Consider the following 23180-nt stretch of genomic DNA (forward strand, 5'->3'; position numbering starts at 1 on the left):
GGCATCAAAAACACAAACAAGAATCAGACACTGAAAGTAGCAGGAACAGAGAGAGAAATAGAGACCTAATCAGAGGGGGAAGAGAGAACAGGTGGGAAAGAGTGAATGAGCTAGTTAGGGGAGATGTAGAACAGCTGAAGAATGAGAGACAGAGAAGGTAACCTAAAAAGACCAGCAGAGAGAGACAGAGTGAAGAGAAAGGACAGGAACAGACATAACAAGACATGACATATGTAGGTAGCCTGTTTTCAATTGTGTTTTGTGGGTGGTTATTTTCAGTCTTTGTGTGTTTGCACCAGATAGAACTGTCTCGGTTGTTTTGTATTTTTGAAGTGTTCAGTTTCTTATTAAAAAGATGAACACTAACCACGCTGCGCTTTCGTCCGATCCTTCTTCCACCCAAGACAACTGTTACATAGCCATTAAACTGTAACTGTTTTAAAGTTACGGTTAAATCCCTGAGCGGTTTCTTTCCTCTCCGGCAACTGAGTTAGGAAGAACGCCTCTATCTTTGTAGTGACTGGGTGTGTTGATACACCATCCAAAGTGTAATTAATAACTTCACCATGTTTAAAGGGATATTCAATGTCTGGTTTTATTTTTTACCAATCTACCAATAGGTGCCTTGCTTTGCTAGGCATTGGATAATATCCTTGGTCTTTGTGGATGAATCTGTGTTTGAAATTCACTGCTCAACTGAGACCTTTCAGATCATTGTATGTATGGGGTACTGATATGAGATAGTCATTCAAAAATTGTTAAACTGTTATTGCACACCGAGTGAGTCCATGCAACTTATGTGATTTCTTAAGCAAATGTTTACTCCTGAACTTGTTTAAGCTTGCCATAAAGAGGTTGAATACTTATTGACTCAAGACATTTTTAAAAACATAATTCCACTTGGACATTATGGGATATTGTGTGGAGGCCAGTGACAAACCACCTCAATTTAATCCATTTTAAATTCAGGCCGTAACACAAAAGGAAGAAAAGGTCAAGGGGTGTGAATACTTTCAGAAGGCACCATGTACATCAGTTTAAGCTACAAATTGAATGCTTTGAAAAACGTTTACGTGCGTGAGGAGCTGGTGACATCTCAGCTGTAAATATTCCCAAATCCAGGAGAAACTCTGTAATACTTAGATCCAGCAGATATAATACATTGTGACACAGTTATAATGGCTGATACATGCTAACAAAAAGTTATAAAGCATTATAACGGCAGGTTTTAAGTCAAGTGTTACCGGAAGCTATTCAGTATGTCAGCCATTTATAATAAGCAAATGACCTACCTGTCAATCAACTGCGGTGTAGTGTTGGGGGAGAGGATTCCTTAATTGAAGACGACACTCAATGTAAAGGTCATTGTTCTATGAATCAATGCTTTGTAATTGAAACCTTGAGTGAAGAGGCCTTAAAGGACTGTGCAACAGTGTAGTGCAAGCTTTGACAGGTGCCAATCACTTGGAGTGAGTCACGTACAGGCCTGGCTGATGGATCTGGCTGGGCCATATGATACTTAAATATTTTGAATAGTAACTTGCGGTTTTTACTTACACTTTCTGTAAGCCTTTATAGAGTATCCGATTTCAAGAGACATTTTATTTATTTAAAAATGTACTTCTTTTTTTACTCTGCAAAGAACAAACTCTTATTTTCAATGACAGCCTGGGAACAGTGGGTTAAACTGCCTTGTTCAGGGGCAGAAGGACAGATTTTTACCTTGTCAGTTTGGGGATTTGATATTGCAACATTTCGGTTACTAGTCCAATGCTCTAACCACTAGGCTACCTGCCACCCCATTCAAGTATTACAGGTATAGTTCAACCAAATTAAAAATTACATAGTTTTTCTTATCCCTGTAAGTCATCTATGAACAAGGTAACACAGTACTCCATGTCCATAGACCAGGGTAGGGAAACCAATGTGTCATTTTGTCATTTGGATGAAGTATCCCTTGTGGCGTGTTGAAGGTGAGTTATAAGATGCTTGGTCCAGACTAGTTATGTTGGATGTCCTTTATAGATGTGGCTGAGAAAAGCACAAGAAGACATAGTAGGATACACTCTGATTCAACCTTCTGTTTTTACTGGTTTGGTTTCTGGTAATAGTGGTCCATTATGAATCAGAGTGAATAGACAGATATCCTCTAAGTGCAACACCCATTTGGCCGTACAAAAAAGGTATGGAAGAATAATTATTATTGCGTCTGGACCAGCATTGGGAAAAAGGCAAAACCATGGAAATCTAGACCAACATTGATCACTATATATACAGTGGGGCAAAAAAGTATTTAGTCAGCCACCAATTGTGCAAGTTCTCCCACTTAAAAAGAGGAGAGAGGCCTGTAATTTTCATCATAGGTTCACTTCAATTATGACAGACAAAATGAGAAAAAAAATCCTGAAAATCACATTGTGGGATTTTAATTTATTTATTTGCAAATTATGGTGGAAAATAAGTATTTGGTCAATAACAACATTTTATCTCAATACTATGTTATATACCCTTTGTTGGCAATAACAGAGGTCAAATGTTTTCTGTAAGTCTTCACAAGGTTCTCACACACTGTTGCTGGTATTTTGGCCCATTCCTCCATGCAGATCTCCTCTAGAACAGTGATGTTTTGGGGCTGTTGCTGGGCTTTCAACTCCCTCCAAAGATTTTATATGGGGTTGAGATCTGGGGACTGGCTAGGCCACTCCAGGACCTTGAAATGCTTCTTACGAAGCCACTCCTTCGTTGCCCGGGCGGTGTGTTTGGGATCATTGTCATGCTGAAAGACCCAGCCACGTTTCATCTTCAATGCCCTTGCTGATGGAAGGAGGTATTCACTCAAAATCTCACGACACATGGCCCCATTCATTCTTTCCTTTACACAGATCAGTCGTTCTGGTCCCTTTGCAGAAAAACAGCCCCAAAGGATGATGTTTCCACCCCCATGCTTCACAGTAGGTATGGTGTTCTTTTGATGCGACTCAGCATTCTTTGTCCTCCAAACACGACGAGTTGAGTTTTTACCATAAAGTTATATTTTGGTTTCATTTGACCATATTACATTCTCCCAATCTTCTTCTGGATCATCCAAATGCTCTCTAGCAAACTTCAGACGGGCCTGGACATGTACTGGCTTAAGCAGGGGGACACGCCTGGCACTGCAGGATTTGAGTCCCTGGCCGCGTAGTGTGTTACTGATGCTAGGCTTTGTTACTTTGGTCCCAGCTCTCTGCAGGTCATTCACTAGGTCCCCCCGTGTGGTTCTGCGATTTTTGCTCACCGTTCTTGTGATCATTTTGACCCCACGGGGTGAGATCTTGCGTGGAGCCCCAGATCGAGGGAGATTATCAGTGGTCTTGTATGTCTTCCATTTCCTAATAATTGCTCCCACTGTTGATTTCTTCAAACAAGTTCAAACAGGTGCCATTAATACAGGTAACGAGTGAAGGACAAAGGAGCCTCTTAAAGAAGAAGTTACAGGTCTGTGAGAGCCAGAAATCTTGCTTGTTTGCAGGTGACCAAATACTTATTTTCCAGCATAATTTGAAAATAAATTAGTTAAAAATCCTACAATGTGATTTGTCTGTCATATTTGAAGTGTACCTATGATGAAAATTACAGGCCTCTCTCATCTTTTTAAGTGGGAGAACTTTCACAATTGGGGACTGACTAAATACTTTTTTGCCCCACTGTATATATATACAGCCAAGGGGGAAGGCTATGCTTACAGAGGTAGTCTATTGATGGACACAACCTGCTAAATTTGTCAAGCCCTCACAATTTGTCTTCTTTCAAATAGATGATCAGAGAAACAAATGGCAAAGCCCCTCTCGCCAAATTGGCCAATGTACTCTCAGAACCTATCAAGAATGTGAAATGAAAAAAAAAAGAATCCTCAAAGATAACATCGTGCAGGCCTGTTTTTCCTGAGCTAATTATTTCCTTTGGCAAAGCAGAGCTCCCCTTTCCCCCTCCCACCTCTCCATGGGTATGGGGATATTCATAATGGTATCATGTGAAAAAAGCGCAACAACATGTTAGTCATGTCCAAAATGGCACCCTATTCCCTATATAGTGTACTACTTTTGACCCATATGGCTCTAGTCAAAGTAGTGAACTATGCAGGAGATTATGTAATCTTTATTTATCTAGGCAAGTCAGTGAAGAACAAATTCTTATTTACAATGACGGCATACCCCAACCTAACCCTAACAACACTTGGCCAATTGTGCGTTGCCCTAAGAATAGTGAAGACCTCAACCCAATTGAGATGGTTTGGGATGAGTTGGACCGCAGAGTGAAGGAAACGCAGCCAACAAGTGCTCAGAATATGTGGGAACTCCTTCAAGACTGTTGGAAAAGCATTCCAGGTGAAGCTGGTTGAGAGAATGCCTAGAGTGTGCAAAGCTTTCATCAAGGCAAAGGGTGGCTACTTTGAAGAATCTCAAATATTGTAAGGGAGTGCGTAACTGGCGGCAGGGAAGTCAAGCGGAAGAGAGCAAAACTGGGTAATCAACGGAGCAGTTTTATTCATAAAACCACTGGAAACCAGAACAACAAACAAATGGGTACAAAATCCGTTGCGCACCAGAGAAAACGTGCACATGCACTTACAATCAACAATTCCGCACAAAGACATGGGGGGGACAGAGGGTTAAATACACAACATGTAATGAGGGAAATGAGACCAGGTGTGAGGGAAGACAAGACAAAACAAAAGGAAAATTAAAAGTGGATTGATGATGGCTAGAAGACCGGCGATGCCGAGCGCCGCCCAAATAAAGAGAGGAACCGACTTTGGCGGAAGTCGTGACAAATATAACATATATTTTGATTTGTTTAACACTTTTTTGATTACTACATGATTCCATATGTGTTATTTCATAGTTCTGATGTCTTAACTATTATTCTACAATATAGAAAATAGTAAAAAGAAAGAAAAACTTGAATGAGTAGGTGTGTCCAAACTTTTGACTGGTACTGTATATGGTTAGAGTTGTATTACTAATTACTATGCCTTCCTGTGTATCCTATATCAAGGTTTCTGTCACATTACTATACACATTGCCTAATGCATGTAATATATGACGAGTTTATTTCCTTAAGGCAGAGACATTGCGGCCTCAAAATGTATTTTTTGTTTTGTTCCTTGTCTTTAACAGCACACGGCCCCAGAGTTGATAATTTTCTCCATTTAGATTAGACCTATGGACAGCACTGACATTTTGTTTTTTGGAAAAAGTGAAACGTTGGTCTTGACTGTATTACAATATTTTCTCCTGCTGTCAGTCTGTCGCAGTTCCGCCACCACATTAACACGGACATTCCTACAGCGATAAGGCTCGTAGAAGAAGTGTTAAACATTATCTCTTTTGAACTGCTCCTAGAATTGGAGGGTCGTTCGACATTTGAGTGGCGAGGTGATGACATTTGAAAGATTTTGGCAACTATTTAACGCTGTGTGTGTGCTTGTGTTTGTATGTGTGTACGTGTGTGTGTACGTGCGCGTTTGCGTTTGTGTGTTCGGACAAGTGCTAAAAGCTTGTGTTCCAACACAAATAGATGTGTCATGGGGACTGGAGCCACAGAAATTGAGTCACGAGCATCATCTGAGCCACATTTCTTTAGCCTAAGATAATGACAATGCCTTCAGTGGTTGCTTAGTGTGGATTTATTGTTGCACCCTCAATGAAATGTCTTGGTAGTTGGCTTCCTCGCTCTGTGCACTATCATGAGGTTACCAAGCGATGTTTCTCACTTCGTTCTACCAAGACATTGCATGCAAAGACTAACTCAGAGACATGAAGAGGAAAGGCAGAGAAGTTTTGAGAGGGGGAGAGAACAAAAGAACGAGAGGGGTATTGTACGTGTGGAATGGTGCCATCTTTACCTCCTCCCTTCCCCCTCATCCTGGCTGTTGGGCGTGTGTTGTTGAGACTATGGGAGGAATTCAATTACAACTGTCATAAGGGCAGTGGACCGTTGGGTTCCTGGGGTCAGCGGCCTGAATACCGCAATTAAGAGTTACCCATCTCTCTTAATAGACTCTTTCGTGTCGATGAAATTGAACCATCCTTGTTTCATATTTCACTTTCTTAATAGTGCACTTGGAATATGTAAACATAAGCACAGTGAAAGAGATATATAACTTAAAAGTAATTGAATTGGGTTTGGGGAGGTGGGGACTGAGGGACTGGAGGTTGGAGGGCTGGAGGACTGAGAGGCTGGGAGGTTGGAAGGCTGGAGCTGGGGGGCCTCAGCTAGCCTGGCACAAGTAGCAGAGTGTGCTGGTTGGAGCCGAGCCAGGAGATGCTATCAGCCAACCAACAGCCAAGTACGCACAATAACATTCCGGGGGATTGTAGGAACTGAAATCTAAGGAACTCAACTTGATTAGTAGGCATAGTATGTTATGTGTAGGCTTATACAAAACAACGAGGCTGTGTTGGCTTGCAACAATGTTACAAACAGTGGTCCATTGAGATGGAAATCCCCAATGGTTTTAAACACACTTTCCTTTTTCAACCTAACACCTGTGGTGCGAATAGGATTTCCCATGATAGAAATCCCTATTGCAAAGTTAGTTGTTGTTTACTCTCAAAGATAGAGTACAACTTCTGAAAGATGCCTCCCTCTCTAAACTCTATGGTGCCTGACTAAACTTCACCCTTTGTTCCAAAAGCAATGTTTGCCGGAATATCGCTTTTAGAATTACCCATCTCTAAAATATTTTGTCTATCTTGGGGGCACAGTCCATTTGTTCTGTTGTTAAGAGTACAGGAACTGCAGCAAAAAAAAAGTTGTGCGCTGGGTGGAACTAATGAAGTGATTGCTGGCCATTTTTCTGCTTTTGAATGATTTTCCTGATACATACTGTAAATAATGCAATAGAAAGGACGAGGTATAGAGTGCGTGTGTGTGTACCAGTGGAGGCTCCTCAGAAGAGGACGGTGAGGACTGTACTCCTCAGTGAATTTCATAAAAATAAAAATGGTAAAACATTTTAAAAGTTATCCTTTTTTAGATAAAACTAGACTAAATATACTCACGTCATCAAATAATTGATTAAAATACACCGTTTTGCAATGAAGGTCTATTGTAGCCTCAACAGCACTTGGTATGGTAGCACCATGGTGTAGCCAGAGGACAGCTAGCTTCTGTTCTCTTCTCTGTACATTGACTTCAATACAAAACCTAGGAGGCTCATGGTTCTCACCTCCTTCCATAGACTTACAGACTAATTATGACAACTTGAAGAGGACATCCTCCAACCTATCAGAGCTCTTGACATGTTGTCCTCCCAATCAAAAGATCAGATAATGAAACTAGTACTGAAAGCATAAGCTACAGCTAGCTAGCACTGCAGTGCATAAAATGTGGTGAGTAGTTAGTTGACTAAAAGAGAGAGAAAGACAATAGTTGAACAGTTTTGAACAAATACATTTCTTCCAACATAAAGGAAAAGCAAGAGAGAGATAGAGAGAGATTACATTTTTTCTCTTTCTCTTTCAATTTCAATTACTTAGCTAGCAAACCCAGTTGTTCCTTCTAAATGTTCCATTTCCATACCGGCTGGCAACGTTCTTATCCCTTGTTTGCTAACTAGCCAACTATGACTAACTTGCAGTCACTTCAAAAAGTGCAGTCAGAATAACATCAACAGTAGCTGCATTTGCATTTGTTTAAGCTGTTTTCTAGTGACATTTATTTGGATGCATCCATAAAAATGAGCTAATGAGGTGCGATTTCGCCTGGCATAGAAAATGTGCTCACTTGTTAGGACACTGTTGTTCCGAGGAGCTCGCCAACAACACAGATAAAACAATCACTTCCAACTGACGCTGGAAAGACTGCAAACTAGCTACACTTTGTTTCATTTTACCTTTTTTTCTATTGACATTTCTTTGTATACATTGCATTCGAAAAGTATTCAGACCCCTTGTCTTTTTCCACATTTTGTTACGTTACAGCCTTGTAAAAAAAACATTAAATAAAAATATGTCCTCACTAATCAACACCCCATGATGACAAAGTGAAAACATGTTTTTTGATTTTTTTTGCAAATTTATAATATAATAAAAACTAAAATACCTTATTTACATAGGTATTCAGACCCTTTGTTATGAGACTCGAAATTGAGCTCAGGTGCATACTGTTTCCATTGATCATCCTTGAGATGTTTCTTCAACTTGATTGGAGTCCACCTGTGGTAAATTCAATTGATTGGACATGATTTGGAAAGACACACACCTGTCTATATAAGGTCCCACAGTTGACAGTGCATGTCAGAGCAAAATCCAAGCCATGAGGTCCAAGAAATTGTACATACATTTCAGAGACAGGATTGTGTGGCACAGATCTGGGGAAGGGTACCATAACATTTCTGCAGCATTGAAGGTCCCCAAGAACACAATGGTCTCCATCTTTCTTAAATGGAAGACATTTGGATCCACCAAGCCCTTCCTAGGGCTGGCCGCCCAACCAAACTGAACAATCTGGGGAGAAGGACCTTGTTCACAGAGGTGACCAAGAACCCGATTGCCACTCTGACAGAGCTCTAGAGTTCTTCTGTGGAGATGGGAGAACTTTCCAGAAAGACAACCATCACTGCAGCACTTCACCAATCAGGCCTTTACGGTAGAGTGGCCAGATGGAAGCCACTCCGCACATGACAGTGCGCTTGGAGTTTGCCAAAAGGCACCTAAAGTCTCTCAGGCCATGAGAATCAAGATTATCTGGTTTGATGAAACCAAGATTGAACTCTTTGGCCTGAATGCCAAGCGTCACATCTGGAGGAAACCTGGCACCATCTTTACGGTGAAGCATGGTGGTGGCAGCATCATGCTGTGTGGATGTTATTCAGTGGCAGGGATTGGGAGAGTAGTCAGGATCGAGGGAAAGATGAACAGAACAAAGTACCAAGATATCCTTGATGAAAACCTTCTCCAGAGTGCTCAGGACCGCAGACTGGGGTGAAGGTTCACTTTCCAACAGGACAATGACCCTAAGCACACAGCCAAGACAACACAGGAGTTGCTTAGGGACAAGTCACTAAATGTCCTTGTGTGCCACAGTCCAGACTTGAACTCGACATCTCTGGAGAGACTTGAAAATAGCTGTGTAGCGACTCTCCCCATCCAACCTGGCAGATTTTGAAAGGATCTGCTTAGAAGAATAGGAGAAACTCCCCAAATACAGGTGTGGCAAGCTTGTAGCGTCCTAACGAAGGAGACTTGAGGCTGTAATTGCTGTCAAAGGTGTTTGAACAAAGTGCTGCGTAAAGGGTCTGAATACTTATTTTCAATGTGATATCTCAGTTTTTTGGGGGGATGAATTTGCTAAAATGTCTAAAAGCCTGTTATTGCTTTGTCATTATGGGCTATTGTGTGTAGATTGATTATTAATTTCAGAATAAGGCTGTAACATACCAAAATGTAGAAAAAGTGGTGACACATTCATTACTATGGGTCAGCTGGAGATAGAATTTGAATATTAAAACAATGTTGTAAATGTCATAGAGACAGACAACAAGGTTTATACATATTTCCGCCATTGAAAACTATATGTTAGTCTAAAAGAAATGTGAGATAATGTCTGGATGCTTTTTACAGTGGAGATCAAGTTTACACATTCCCTGGCTAGTCTGATGAAACTGTGGATTGCGCAGTCAGACGAAACAGAATAAATAGGTATTTTAATGCCATAGACTTAGCTGGTGTGTTGTGGATTTAAGTCCACAAGCGAAGTGAAAAGGTAAGAGGAGGAGAGCGCATAATTGCGAGAAGGAATACAACATGGCTGCTATGAAAGTGAACTGTGTTTACGTGTGATCAGGGGTGTATTCATTTAGCCAAATTCTGTTGAAAAACGTTTCTTAAATGGAAGTAATCGAAACGAAACGATTAGACCCTAGATCAGGTTGATACAGGCAAGAGTGTGCAAGGCAGTATTGAATGTGTCACTGTCTGTCCATATGACACTTTCTGTCACCTCAAAATGTTTCCTCGACCTGTGTGCACCTACGTTGTAAACTTTCATTCATAGGCTAGGTTGTAGCAACCTCATGATGGGTATAGGGAAAACGTCAGTATCATGTAGTAGCCTTAATAACCTATCGCTGTTACATTGAACTGGGTGAATGGAATATGAATGACAGCCATCCAATATGCTGTAAGAGGCCATGCTCAAGAAAAGAAAGGTGTGTCCTCCCTCATCTTAAATGGCACTGACCGCCATTGGTGTGTACAATGTGTGCGTCTTTCTTATTTGACATCACAGTGGGCAGAGACGTCAGTTCAACATCTAGTTTTGATTTGAGTTGTCAAGTAAGGTGAATTCAACGTGAAATCAACAAAAATTGGACTTCGGTTAGAATTTGGGTGAAAAAGAATATGAAATGACCTTACATGGATCCAATCAGTTTTCCATGTTGACTCAATGTCATCACATCATTTTGGGAAGGTTGAAATTATGTGGAAACAACGTTGAGTCGACCAGTTTTTGCCCAGCAGGATGTCATCATAAATGGCTCCGCCACACATCATCAGTAGGGTAAAACGAACCTGTCTCACGACGGTCTAAACCCAGCTCACGTTCCCTATTAGTGGGTGAACAAGCCAAAGCTTGGTGAATTCTGCTTCACACGTTTGACCCCCGCCTCTTTCTCATTGATGCTCCTTATAAAACGTATTACTTGACATAATTAGGGTGGCATTTGAATAACTCCTGTTATGCCTCTCGTCTCTACATCTGACCCCATTTCACCAGTAAAGCACTCTTCCGCTCATTAGCATTTTATTGACCATCTGCCGCTCTGTGAGCAAGTCACCTGTTTGTTTCTCAAATCAACATCAGCCAAAAGTTCTTGCACTGACTCTCACACATTGTTTTTATTGCTGTTTAATGACCTGTAGAGTATATTGTGTTGCGTTTGAACACCTTCTACTCCCTTTCAACTCCTTTTCTCTATTGAGCTGTTTGTTGTAGAGAAATGCATTGTAAAAAAGAAACACCCACAACTCTTATTATTAAGTAACTGGTTACAGGCCTTTTTCTTCTTCTGTTGACTCAACTTCTCTGTCCAAGTGTTAACCTGAACTAAAAACTATTAGTTGGCCCAAACTAAGCTCCAACTTGAGAGAACTTTGTCAAAAAAATTCTGTCAATAATAAAATGATGTTTTCTCAACTCATATGTTCATTCAAGTAGAAACTATTATTTGGGAATCTTATAACTAAAAACAAAAGAATGTGCAGCTGATTACACACAGCTTTTTAAACTTACACAGCTGATACACAATTACATGGTGCATGTTAATTTATACAGTAATTATGATTCAATATGACCTCACCTGGGACATGAACACACAACCTCTTGGTTCATGGCATGCCAATCTTCCTGCTACACCACCATGTCTGCGGCAGTTATCAATTAACCTGATTATTCTCTCATCATTGATTTCATGTACTTATTTAAGCAATTCAAATGTTCAGTATTGTTGCCTAATGTTGGTGGGGAATATTATATATTTTAATGTGACTCCTTAATCACTATGATAAATAAAATATTTTTTCTTGAGTGTACGTTTATGTCTATGGACTGCAAACAATACATCGATAAATTGCACATGTATATAGGCATATGAAAAATCGGACTTATAGTTTTGTGTAATGATGCCGGATGCCACAATTAGAACTCTTCATGATAAGTTGTAGTACATTGTTACCGAGCATATGTCGTGTGTAATAGTGCGTAATTGTGGATTTCCTCAGTATGCTACGTTTATCTTCCAGAGAAAAAGAAAAGAATAACCAATACCTCACAATTTCAGATACGAAACGGGTGTATTGTATTGACAGTTTGCACGCTGCGCGCAACCTTCTCATACTAATTATGCACTTGGATGAATTTCAAACATCCTTGTTTCACGTTCTAAATAGTGCACTTCAATATGTAAACATAAGCACAGTGAAGATATAACTTAAAAGTAATTTAATTGTATTTGAGTGATATGGACACGAGGTATAGGCTACATCCTCGCAGTAAAATGCACACTCCGTCAATCAATACAGCGAATCCTACTGATCACACAAGGGAGAGCACCCACAAATGTACAGATTCAGAGACACGTATTTTACATATGGTTAAACAGAGAAGCAATTAGACTGTAGTTTCTATTGTGAACCTCTTTAACTCCCAATCAATTGCTAATTAAATGTTGATAATGCAAACCAACACTTACCCAGTGGTAAAACAAAGAAAAACGGTAGCCAACACAGGATGAACATCCCGACGACAATCGCCAGGGTTTTGGCAGCCTTCTTCTCCCGGGAGAACTTCATCAAGCGCACGGACAGCGAACTCCGGAACGGGTGGTTTTTACTCTTGGAAGTATCCTCCAGCATGCTCCGACAGTGAATCCTCAGCACCACTTCTATCGACTTATTTCTCTCCCGTTTGACCCCAGCTTCTAAACTCTTGGTAGTCCTCCGGGCCACCACGTAGACCCTGAAATACATCACTAGGATCACCATAAGCGGCAGGTAGAAGGAAAAGAGCGAGGAGAAGAGAGCATAGCCCGGTTCTTCGGTGATGCTGCAGACGCTCTCGTCGGTCGGCGGCGGTTCCTTCCATCCCAGCAGCGGTCCTATGGAGATGACCATGGAGGAGACCCAGACCAAGACCAGAATGACAGCGGCTTTCTTCTCCGTCATGATGGTGGGGTATTTGAGGCAGTGTTTGACCCCGATGTACCTGTCTATGGAGATGATACAGAGGCTGAGGATGGACGCGGTGCAGCAGAGAACATCCACCGCTGCCCAGATGTTGCAGAAGACCCGGCCGAACACCCAGCATCCCAGCACTTCCAAAGACGCAGAGAAAGGCAGCACAATAATGCTCAATAGCAAGTCCGCTATGGCCAGGTTGACTATAAAGAAGTTGGTGACAGTCTGTAAGTGTCTATTGCATAGCACCGAGAGGATAACCAAAATGTTCCCAACGATAGCCACCAAGATGAACACGGATAGAAAGACCCCGACCGCAATGACCTGGGGGTCCAGGGTGATGTTGGTGCAGCTGGTGGAGTTGGTGCTGTTGTCTGTGAATAGGATTCGGCCCAGGAAAGATTCGTTGAGAGCTTTTTCAAAATATATTCCATCATTGCTTTCGTTCATCAAATTAGAATATGTCATTTTGAAACTCCATAAAGAAAACGTTACAGTTTGATTCCAAGGGAAAACAAAGTGGTTTTCATAATGTTTTGTGTGTTCCCATTATGAAAATAAAACGAGATGAAATGGGACATTCTTCTCACAGATGTGAATTGTCTTGAATTTATAAACATCTCTAGTGTTATCTAGATTGTTTAATCTATTACATGCGTATTTTTTCCCCCAACAAAAATAAAATCGATGCGCAATTACAGCCCCATCCCTCTGTCTGAAAATGCGGGATCAACTATTCCTTTTTTTTAAACTGAAGACTGTTCCAGCCAGGGATTTTCTTTGAGTTCTTTGAGGTAGTAAAAATGTCAGAAAAGCTCAAATGAAGTATCAGTAAGTATATTTTTGTAGCTCCATAGCACCGGATGGTCCGATTCTAGTCCACTGGTGGTGTTCTTATAGTAAGAAGTCCAACCCGAACGACAGTCTCAGCCTGCCGAGGACCCCAGCATCTGAGCCCTGCGCTCCTCCCTAGCAAGTGGATTAAGTGACGCGTCTCCCAATAACTGCGATGCCAGGAGAGGGAGTCGCGCCCGTTTCCACACACTCAACGCGCATGCCAGTGTCGCCTCGAGTGTATATATTTTACCCATAGCCTAATATTCAGTTGATGTTTATACTACTTCAGTATAACATCGCTGACATATGCAACCTGAAGCCAGACTACATGCAAATTAAACCCTTCAGTAGAATATAATACACTACATTGCCAAAAGTATGTGGACACCTGCTCGTGGAACATCTCATAAAAAAATAATGGGCATTAATATGGAGTTGGTCCGGCCTTTGCTGCTATAACAGCCTTCACTCTTCTGGGAATGCTTTCCACTAGATTTTGGAACATTGCTGCTGGGACTTGCTTCCATTCAACCACAACAGCATTAGTGAGGTCGGGCAATGATGCTGGGAGATTAGGCCTGGCTTGCAGTTGGCGTTCCAATTTATCCCAAAGGTGTTCGATGAGGTTGAAGTCAAGGCTCTGTGCTTGCCAGTCAAGTTATTCCACACCGATCTCAAAACAATTTTCTGTATGGACCTTGCTTTGTGCATGGGTTCTTTGTCATGCTGAAACAGGAAAGGGCCTTCCCCAAACTCTTGCCACAAAGTTAGAAGCACAGAATCATCTAGAAAGTCATTGCATGCTGTAGTGTTAAGATTTCCCTTCACTGGAACTAAGGGACCTAGCCCGAACCACGAAAACCATTCCCAGTCCATTATTCAGTCTCCACCAAACCTTACAGTTGGCACTATGCATTTGGGCAGGTAGCGTTCTCTTGGCATCCAAACCAGATTTGTCCGCCGGACTGCTAGGTGGTGAAGCGTGATTCATCACTCCAGAGAACGCGTTTCCACTTCTCCGAAGTCCAATGGCTGCAAGCTTTACACCACTCCAGCCGACGCATGGTATTGTGCATCATGATCTTACGCTTGTGTGCGGCTGCTCGGCCATGGAAACCCATTTCATGAAGCTCCTGACGAACAGTTCTTGTGCTGACGTTGCTTCCAGAGGCAGTTTGGAACTCGGTAGTGAGTGTTGCAACTGAGGACAGACGATTTTTACGCTAGACGTTTCCACTTCAAAATAACAGCACTTGCAGTTGGCCGGGGCAGCTCGAGGAGGGCAGGAATTTGATGAACTGACTTGTTGGAAAGGTGACATCCTATGACGGTGCCACGTTGAAAGTCATTGAACTCTTCAGTACGGGCCATTCTACTGCCAATGTTAGTCTATGGAGATTTCATGGCTGTGTGCTTGTTTTCATTCACACCTGTCAGCAACGGGTGTGGCTGAAATGGTCAAATCCACTAAATTGAAGGGGGTTCCACATTCTTTTGGCCATGTAGTGTAAAATAGCTAGAATATAATATAATAGAATGGAATAGAATGTATACTTATTTGTGCATTTTGTAGCTCTGGTACATAATGTTAGATGTGTTAGTATTGTGACATATTTTTGGCAGAGATGTTTGAAACATAACAAATCCAAAACCACAAGTGAGTTGAAATGACCACTGCAACAAAAACACTGTCAGTCATGGCCCCAACCCAGAGCTGTAGGTTTGAGTGAAAATGGCCCTCTGGGTCCTAGCTGTAAAGTTGTCCCAGTGACTCTGTGCAGCTGCTTCTGTCCCCCAAGGGAGGGGGGGTCGTTATGAGCCACCAGGGAGCTCCGGGGGGGGAGCAGCGGAGGGGACACAAGCTCTGGGAAAATGGTGTGAGGCAGAATGCAGAGTCGCTGCCGGACTCACAAGGGGCAACACACATGCTGCGCTTCAATCTGCACTCCCTTTTTTTTGCAGTTACATTTCAAAAGATACCTAAGTGGAGAAAAACACACAAAAGCATAGAGCAAGATGCATGGCTGAGGAGTGAGTATAGGCTAGCCGTGATATTGCCTTAGAAAGAGGACTGAATTATGTATTTCTATGCATATTGCATGGGAAGTATGAGAAGTATGGCTATTTAGGCAGGGGCTGAATGAACATTGGCCTACATCTAATTTTTATATTACTGGTAATAGTTTGATAATATCTGATTCAAAACGATCACTCCTTATGCTACACATCCAGGGTTAGTCCTCCAAACAAGTCTAAAATATTTTCTTTTTTTTCATTGTGAAACAAATCATGAATTATTCTGATTCATTGTGGCATATGGGTGAAAAAAGGGTATGAAATGACTTAATGATGTCTGTCAGGGGTCCGGATGCTGGATGCTTTTCTGTTCATGCAGAGTAATGCAATAACTAACTACACAATGTCAGTCACCCTGAACCTCAACATCCAGTCTGCAGTCTAGAGGCAGTTCCTCGGGAACAATCCTCCCATGGACCATTTACATTTACATTTAAGTCATTTGGCAGACGCTCTTATCCAGAGCGACTTACAAATTGGTGAATTCACCTTATGACATCCAGTGGAACAGCCACTTTACAATAGTGCATCTAAATCATTTAAGGGGGGGGAGAAGGATTACTTTATCCTATCCTAGGTATTCCTTAAAGAGGTGGGGTTTCAGGTGTCTCCGGAAGGTGGTGATTGACTCCGCTGTCCTGGCGTCATGAGGGAGTTTGTTCCACCATTGGGGGCCAGAGCAGCGAACAGTTTTGACTGGGCTGAGCGGGAACTGTACTTCCTCAGTGGTAGGGAGGCGAGCAGGCCAGAGGTGGATGAACGCAGTGCCCTTGTTTGGGTGTAGGGCCTGATCAGAGTCTGGAGGTACTGCGGTGCCGTTCCCCTCACAGCTCCGTAGGCAAGCACCATGGTCTTGTAGCGGATGCGAGCTTCAACTGGAAGCCAGTGGAGAGAGCGGAGGAGCGGGGTGACGTGAGAGAACTTGGGAAGGTTGAACACCAGACGGGCTGCGGCGTTCTGGATGAGTGGTGAGAGCGCGTGGTGAGGAGACAGATTCTCGCCACGCCACCTGGTAGGAGCGACCTGTCAGGTAGGACGCAATCCAAGCGTGGGCCGCGCCGGAGATGCCCAACTCGGAGAGGGTGGAGAGGAGGATCTGATGGTTCACAGTATCGAAGGCAGCCGATAGGTCTAGAAGGATGAGAGCAGAGGAGAGAGAGTTAGCTTTAGCAGTGCGGAGCGCATCCGTGATACAGAGAAGAGCAGTCTCAGTTGAATGACTAGTCTTGAAACCTGACTGATTTGGATCAAGAAGGTCATTCTGAGAGAGATAGCGGGAGCTGGCCAAGGACGGCACGTTCAAGAGTTTTGGAGAGAAAAGAAAGAAGGGATACTGGTCTGTAGTTGTTGACATCGGAGGGATCGAGTGTAGGTTTTTTCAGAATGGGTGCAACTCTCGCTCTCTTGAAGACGGAAGGGACGTAGCCAGCGGTCAGGGATGAGTTGATGAGCGAGGTGAGGTAAGGGAGAAGGTCTCCGGAAATGGTCTGGAGAAGAGAGGAGGGGATAGGGTCAAGCGGGCAGGTTGTTGTGCGGCCGGCCGTCACAAGAAGCGAGATATCATCTGGAGAGAGAGGGGAGAAAGAGGTCAGAGCACAAGGTAGGGCAGTGTGAGCAGAACCGGGACCATGATTACGGACAGCTGGAGCCTGGAGGAGCTGCAAAATAACTCTTACAGAAATGTCCTTCCAAGATGGCCACCTGTCAATCATCTCCATTTTTCATCATGTCCTTAAAGCACCAAGTGCACATAATTTTTTTAATTTATCATAATGGTTTCTAAATCTGTCCATTTGTTGGCTCTGGACATGACTACAGAACATGTGAAGGAATGTATTTACTAGTGTGTTATGTCAGCAGAACACTACTGTTATCCAATACAACATACTTTTTTTTCAAGTTTAATATTCCACTTTTGGAAACCAGACAGAAGCAGACATTTTATTTTGTTGTTGTCCTTTGAATGTATTAACTTCTACGGACAAACGTGTAACTTTTCTGTGAAGTTCTCTGAGGAACAATGAATCTCGTCTCCCCCAGTAACAAGCAACTTTAAAATGAGGAAATTAAATAAACATGGTCTGTGATGTGACTGTGTGGTGGAATTGACATGTCTAGGTGAAAGCAACCTCTATCGCTGTACTGCTTCTTGTAGCAGACACCTTTGACCATACAAGGGGACTTACAAAGTTGATATTTGACATGTTATCCATTAAGGAGGAAATAGACTAATGCTATTTAGGAGAACTTCTTGCCTCAAGCGCACAGTAGTACAGTTCATATCCAAATCCGATTATCCAGCCGACTCACTTCGGTATTTCTAAACACCGCACTACATCTAAAACATGGAGAAGAGGAATGGAAAACAGTTGAGGTATATTTCCCCCTGCATCTGTTATCCCCCTGTCGCTAAATCAACTGTTATTCCTTTTTAGATTTTAAATACATGCTGGACAGTGGATACCCCCTCCCCCCTTGTCCAAACTGGTAAGAGAGTCTGAAATTTAACCCCGTGTCCAGCACTTTCCTATGTAGCATTGAGGACGCTCAGCTGTTACAGCCACCGCCTCGTTACAGTTCCCAGTCAGAAGCCTTTAATGTGAAACTGGGGCTACTGTCCTGTTAAAACATTCTGTCCCATCCCAATCCATCCCATTCAGACCTGGGTTCAAATAGTATTTTTCGTATTTCCTTATTGTTTGATTGAGCCCAACCTGGAATGCCCGATGAGATGGGTTTGCAGCTGCACTTTTGGGACTATTCCACTGATTCCATTGTGCCAGGCAACCTCAATCAAGTTCAGCTTAAGTACTTAAAAATAGAATAATACTATTTGAACCCAGGTCTTGGTTGGACTGCTGATCAACATTCTGCCCTCCATAGTTTGTCTGAGCTCATCCTGTTCCCCTTGAGTGAAGGATAACTTGGAAGCTATACATTTCACCCCCCAGGATAGGGCATCCAGGCAGTGATGGCAGGATTACATTTCTCCTGTGTGTGCGTGTGCGCATGAATTCGTATGTTCATGTGTGTGTGTGCGCGCGGGTTGTGTGCGTGTGTGCATGTTTCTTCAATGAACAGCATTATTTGGAGAGTTGCGTCGCTGGAAAATATGTTCATCATAACAATAACACATTTCCATAAACTTCAGTGGATATATCAGTACCTAAACATGCACACTTCCATGGTGCTCTCGATCAAACAGCGCGCAAGTGCAACACTTTCATGTTCTTGGCAGTGGTTACTTAATACTTTAAAGTATTACTTAAGTCATTTTTGGGGGTATCTGTATGTAACGGATGTGAAACAGCTAGCTTAGTTAGTGGTGTGCGCTAAATAGCGTTTCAATAGGTGACGTCACTTGCTCTGAGACCTTGAAGTAGTTGTTCCCCTTGCTCTGCAGGGGCCGTGGCTTTTGTGGAGTGATGGGTAACTTCGTGGGGTAACTTCGTGGGTGCTTCGTGGGTGACTGTTGTTGATGTGTGCAGAAGGTCCCTGGTTCGTGCCCGGGTATGGGCGAGGGGACAGTTTAAATTATACTGTTACATGTACTTACTTTACTATTTATATTTTTTAGAACTTTTACTTTTACTTCACTACATTCCTAAAAAAAATAATATACTTTTTACTCCATACATTTTCCCTGACACCCAAAAGTACTCTTTACATTTTGAATGCTTAACGGACAGGAAAATTGTCCTATTCATGCATTTATCAAGAGAAATATCCTGGTCATCCTTACTGCATCTGATCTGACCGATTCACTAAACACACATTTGTAAATTATGTCTAAGCATTTTCTATTAAGGTATCTGTACTTTTAGTCAAATCAAATCGAATCAAATTGTATTAGTCACATGCGCCAAATACAACAGGTTCACATTACAGTGAAATGCTTACTTACGAGCCCCTAACCAACAATGCAGTTAAAAAAAAATATGGATAAGAATAAGAGAAAAAAGTAACAAGTAATTAAAAAGCAGCAGCAGACTATATACAGGGGGTACCGATACAGAGTCAATGTGCCGGGGCACCGGTTAGTTGATGTAGTATGTACATGTAGGTAGAGTTGTTAAAGTGACTATGCATAGATGACAACAGAGAGTAGAAGTGGTGTGAAGAGAGAGGGAGGGGGAATACATATAGTCTGGGTAGCCATTTGATTAGATGTTCAGGAATCTTATGGCTTGGGGGTAGAAGCTGTTAAGAAGCCTCTTGGACCTAGACTTAGCGCTCCAGTACCGCTTGCCGTGCGGTAGCAGAGAGAACTGTCTATGACTAGGGTGGCTGGAGTCTTTGACAATTTTTAGGGCCTTCCTTTGACACCGCCTGGTATATCAAGCAGTGATGCAACCAGTCAGGATGCTCTCAATGGTGCAGCTGTAGAACCTTTTGAGGATCTGAGAAACCATGCCAAATTTTTTCAGTCTCCTGAGGGGGAATAGGTTTTGTTGTGCCCTCTTCACGACTGTTTTGGTGTGCTTGGACCATGTTAGTTTGTTGGTGATGTGGACACCAAGGAACTTGAAGCTTGCAACCAGCTCCACTGCAGCACCATTCAATGAGAATGGGGGCATGCTCTGTCCACTTTTTCCTGTAGTCCACAATCATCTCCTTTGTCTTGATCACATTGAGGGATTGGGGTTGTTGTCCTGGCACCACATGGCCAGGTCTCGGACCTCCTCCCTATATGGTGCCTCATTGTTGTCAGTGATCAGGCCTACCAATGTTGTGTCATCGGCAAATTGAATGATGGTGTTGGAGTTGTGCCTGGCCATGCAGTCATGAGTGAACAAGAAGTACAGGAGGGGACTGAGCACGCACCCCTGATGGGCCCCTGTGATGAGGATCAGCGTGGCGGATGTGTGCGACCACATGGGGGTGACTTGTCAAGAAGTCCAGGATCCAGTTGTAGAGGGAGATGTTTAGTCCCAGGGTTTTTTTTTTTATATTACCTTTATTTAACCAGGCATTCTTTTTTTCAATGTCGGCCTGTGAACAGTGGGTTTACCGCCTGTTCAGGGGCAGAACGACAGATTTGTACATTGTCAACTCAGGGGTTTGAACTTGCAACCTTCCGGTTGCTAGTCCAATGCTCTAACCACTAGGCTACCCTGCCGCCCCAGTGTCCTTAGCTTATTGATGAGCTTTGAGGGCACTATGGTGTTGAACACTGAGCTGTAGTCAATGAATAGCATTCTCATATACGTGTTCCTATTATCCTGGTGGGAAAGGGCAGTGTGGAGTGCAATAGAGATTGCATCATCTGTGGATTTGTTGGGGCGGTATGCAAATCGGAGTGGGTCTAGGGTTTCTGGGATGATGGTGTTGATGTGAGCCATGAGCAGCCTTTCAAAGCACTTCATGGCTACAGACGTGAGTGCTACAAGTCGGTAGTCATTTAGGCAGGTTACCTTAGTGTTCTTGGGCGCAGGTCTGTGGACTACTTAAAACATGTTGGTATTACAGATTCGGACAGGGAGAGGTTGAAAATGTCAGTGAAGACACTTGCCAGTTGGTCAGAGTATGCTCACAGTACACATCCTGGTAATCCATGTGGCTCTGCGGCCTTGTGAATGTTAACCTGTTTAAAGGTCTTACTCACATCGGCTGCGGAGAGCCTGATCACAGTCTTCTGGAACAGCTGGTGCTCTCATGCGTGTTTCTATGTTATTTTCCTCGAAGCGAGCATAGCAGGATTTCCTATAAGCTTCCGGGTTAGAGACCCGCTACTTGAAAGTGGCAGCTCTAGAGAGAGATTGTGATATCTCACACCTCAAAATAGGGTTACTTAATTAATGTTAGATCCCTCACTTCCAAGGCAGTTATAGTCAATTAACTAATCACTGATCATAATCTTGATGTGATTGGCCTGACTGAAACATGGCTTAAGCCTGATGAATTTACTGTGTTAAATGAGGCCTCTCCTCCTGCGTACACTGGTGATCATATCCCGCGTGCATCCCGTAAAGGTGGAGTTGCTGACATTAACGATAGCCAATTTCAAATTACGAAAAAAATTATTGCGTTTTCGTCTTTTGAGCTTCTAGCCATGAAATCTATGCAGCCTACTGTTTACAGCCCTCCTGGGCCAGAATAGTCCATAAACCCACTCCAAAAGGCTTTCGGAGCCATCATCGACTCAATGGGTTTTGTCCAACATGTCTCAAGACCTACTCACTGCCACAGTCATACTGTCACGCCCTGGTCGAAGTATTTTGTGTTTGTCTTCATTTATTTGGTCAGGCCAGGGTGTGGCATGGGTTTTTGTATGTGGTGTGTTGTATTGGGATTGTAGCTTAGTGGGGTGTTCTAGTTAAGTCTATGGCTGTCTGAAGTGGTTCTCAATCAGAGGCAGGTGTTTATCGTTGTCTCTGATTGGGAACCATATTTAGGCAGCCATATTCTTTGAGTGTTTCGTGGGTGATTGTCCTTAGTGTCCTGATGTCCTTGTTCTGTGTTTATTTACACCAGTATAGGCTGTTTCGGTTTTCGTTACGTTCTTTGTTTTGTAGTGTTTGTAATTGATTTGTGTTTTACGTTTGTTTATTAAACATGGATCGCAATCTACACGCCGCATTTTGGTCCGACTCTCCTTCCCACCTCGAAAGCCGTAACAGAATCACCCACCACAACAGGACCAAGCGGCGTGTCAACAGGCAGGAGCAGCAGGAGAAGCAACAGCGGCAGCAGGAGATACAAAATAAGGATTTCTGGACTTGGGAGGAAATCCTAAACGGAGAAGGACCCTGGGCAAAGCCTGGAGAATATCGCCGCTCCTAGGAAGAACTGGAGGCGGTGAAAGCGGAGAGGCGCTGGAATCAGGAGAATCAACAGAGACAGCAGCAGCAGCAACAGCAGGAGAAGCAACAGAAGCAGCAGCAGCAGAGGGAGAGGCTGCATTACTTGGAGAAATGGACTTTGGAGGAGATCCTTGATGGAGAAGGACCCTGGGAACAGCCTGGAGAATATCCCCGCCCCAAGGAAGAACTGGAGCCGAAGAAAGTGGAGAGGCGCCTGTATGAAGAGGCAGCACGGCGACGCAGATGGGAGCCCGAGAGTCAACCCCAAAAATTTCTTTGGGGGGGCTCAGGGAGAGTGTGGCAGAGTCAGGAGTCAGACCTGAGCCAACGCCCCCTGTTTATCGTGAGGAGCCAAGGAGGAGACCAGAACCAGAGCCGGTGTTGGAGGTGAGTGAAGCAGAGACTGTGAAGGAGTTAATGGGGAAATTGGAGGAGAGAGAAATGAGGGAGTTGCTGTGTTGGTGCTATAAGCATGGAATTCGCCCGACGGAGCGTGTTGGGGATTTGATGGCAACTGGGTCAGCGCTTCATACTCGTCCTGAGGTGCGTGTTAGTCGGCTGGTGAAGATTGTGCCAGCCTCACGCACCAGGCCTCCTGTGCACCTCCCTAGCCTTGCACGTCCTGTGCCAGCCCTGCTCTCAAGATCCCCAGTACGCATTCACGGTCTAGCCCATCCTGTGCCACCTCCACCCACCAGTCCTCCGGTGGCAACTCCCCGCACCAGGCTTCCTGTGCGTGTCC

General features: G+C 43.3%; 1 protein-coding gene across 1 annotated transcript in view; it reads right to left on the reverse strand.

Annotated features, from left to right (window-relative positions):
• The window catches only part of LOC135507806 (alpha-1D adrenergic receptor-like), a 29313-nt gene extending 15635 nt beyond the window's left edge, over positions 1–13678 (reverse strand). The window contains exon 1 of the mRNA XM_064927471.1: positions 12239–13678. Within this exon, the coding sequence (XP_064783543.1) occupies positions 12239–13190 (952 nt within the window). The 5' untranslated portion in view covers positions 13191–13678. The remainder of the gene's footprint in view (positions 1–12238) is intronic.
• Positions 13679–23180: the final 9502 nt, after the last annotated feature.

Source organism: Oncorhynchus masou, chromosome 21 (genome assembly GCF_036934945.1).
Source record: "Oncorhynchus masou masou isolate Uvic2021 chromosome 21, UVic_Omas_1.1, whole genome shotgun sequence".
In the NCBI taxonomy this organism is placed as follows: Eukaryota; Metazoa; Chordata; class Actinopteri; order Salmoniformes; family Salmonidae; genus Oncorhynchus; species Oncorhynchus masou.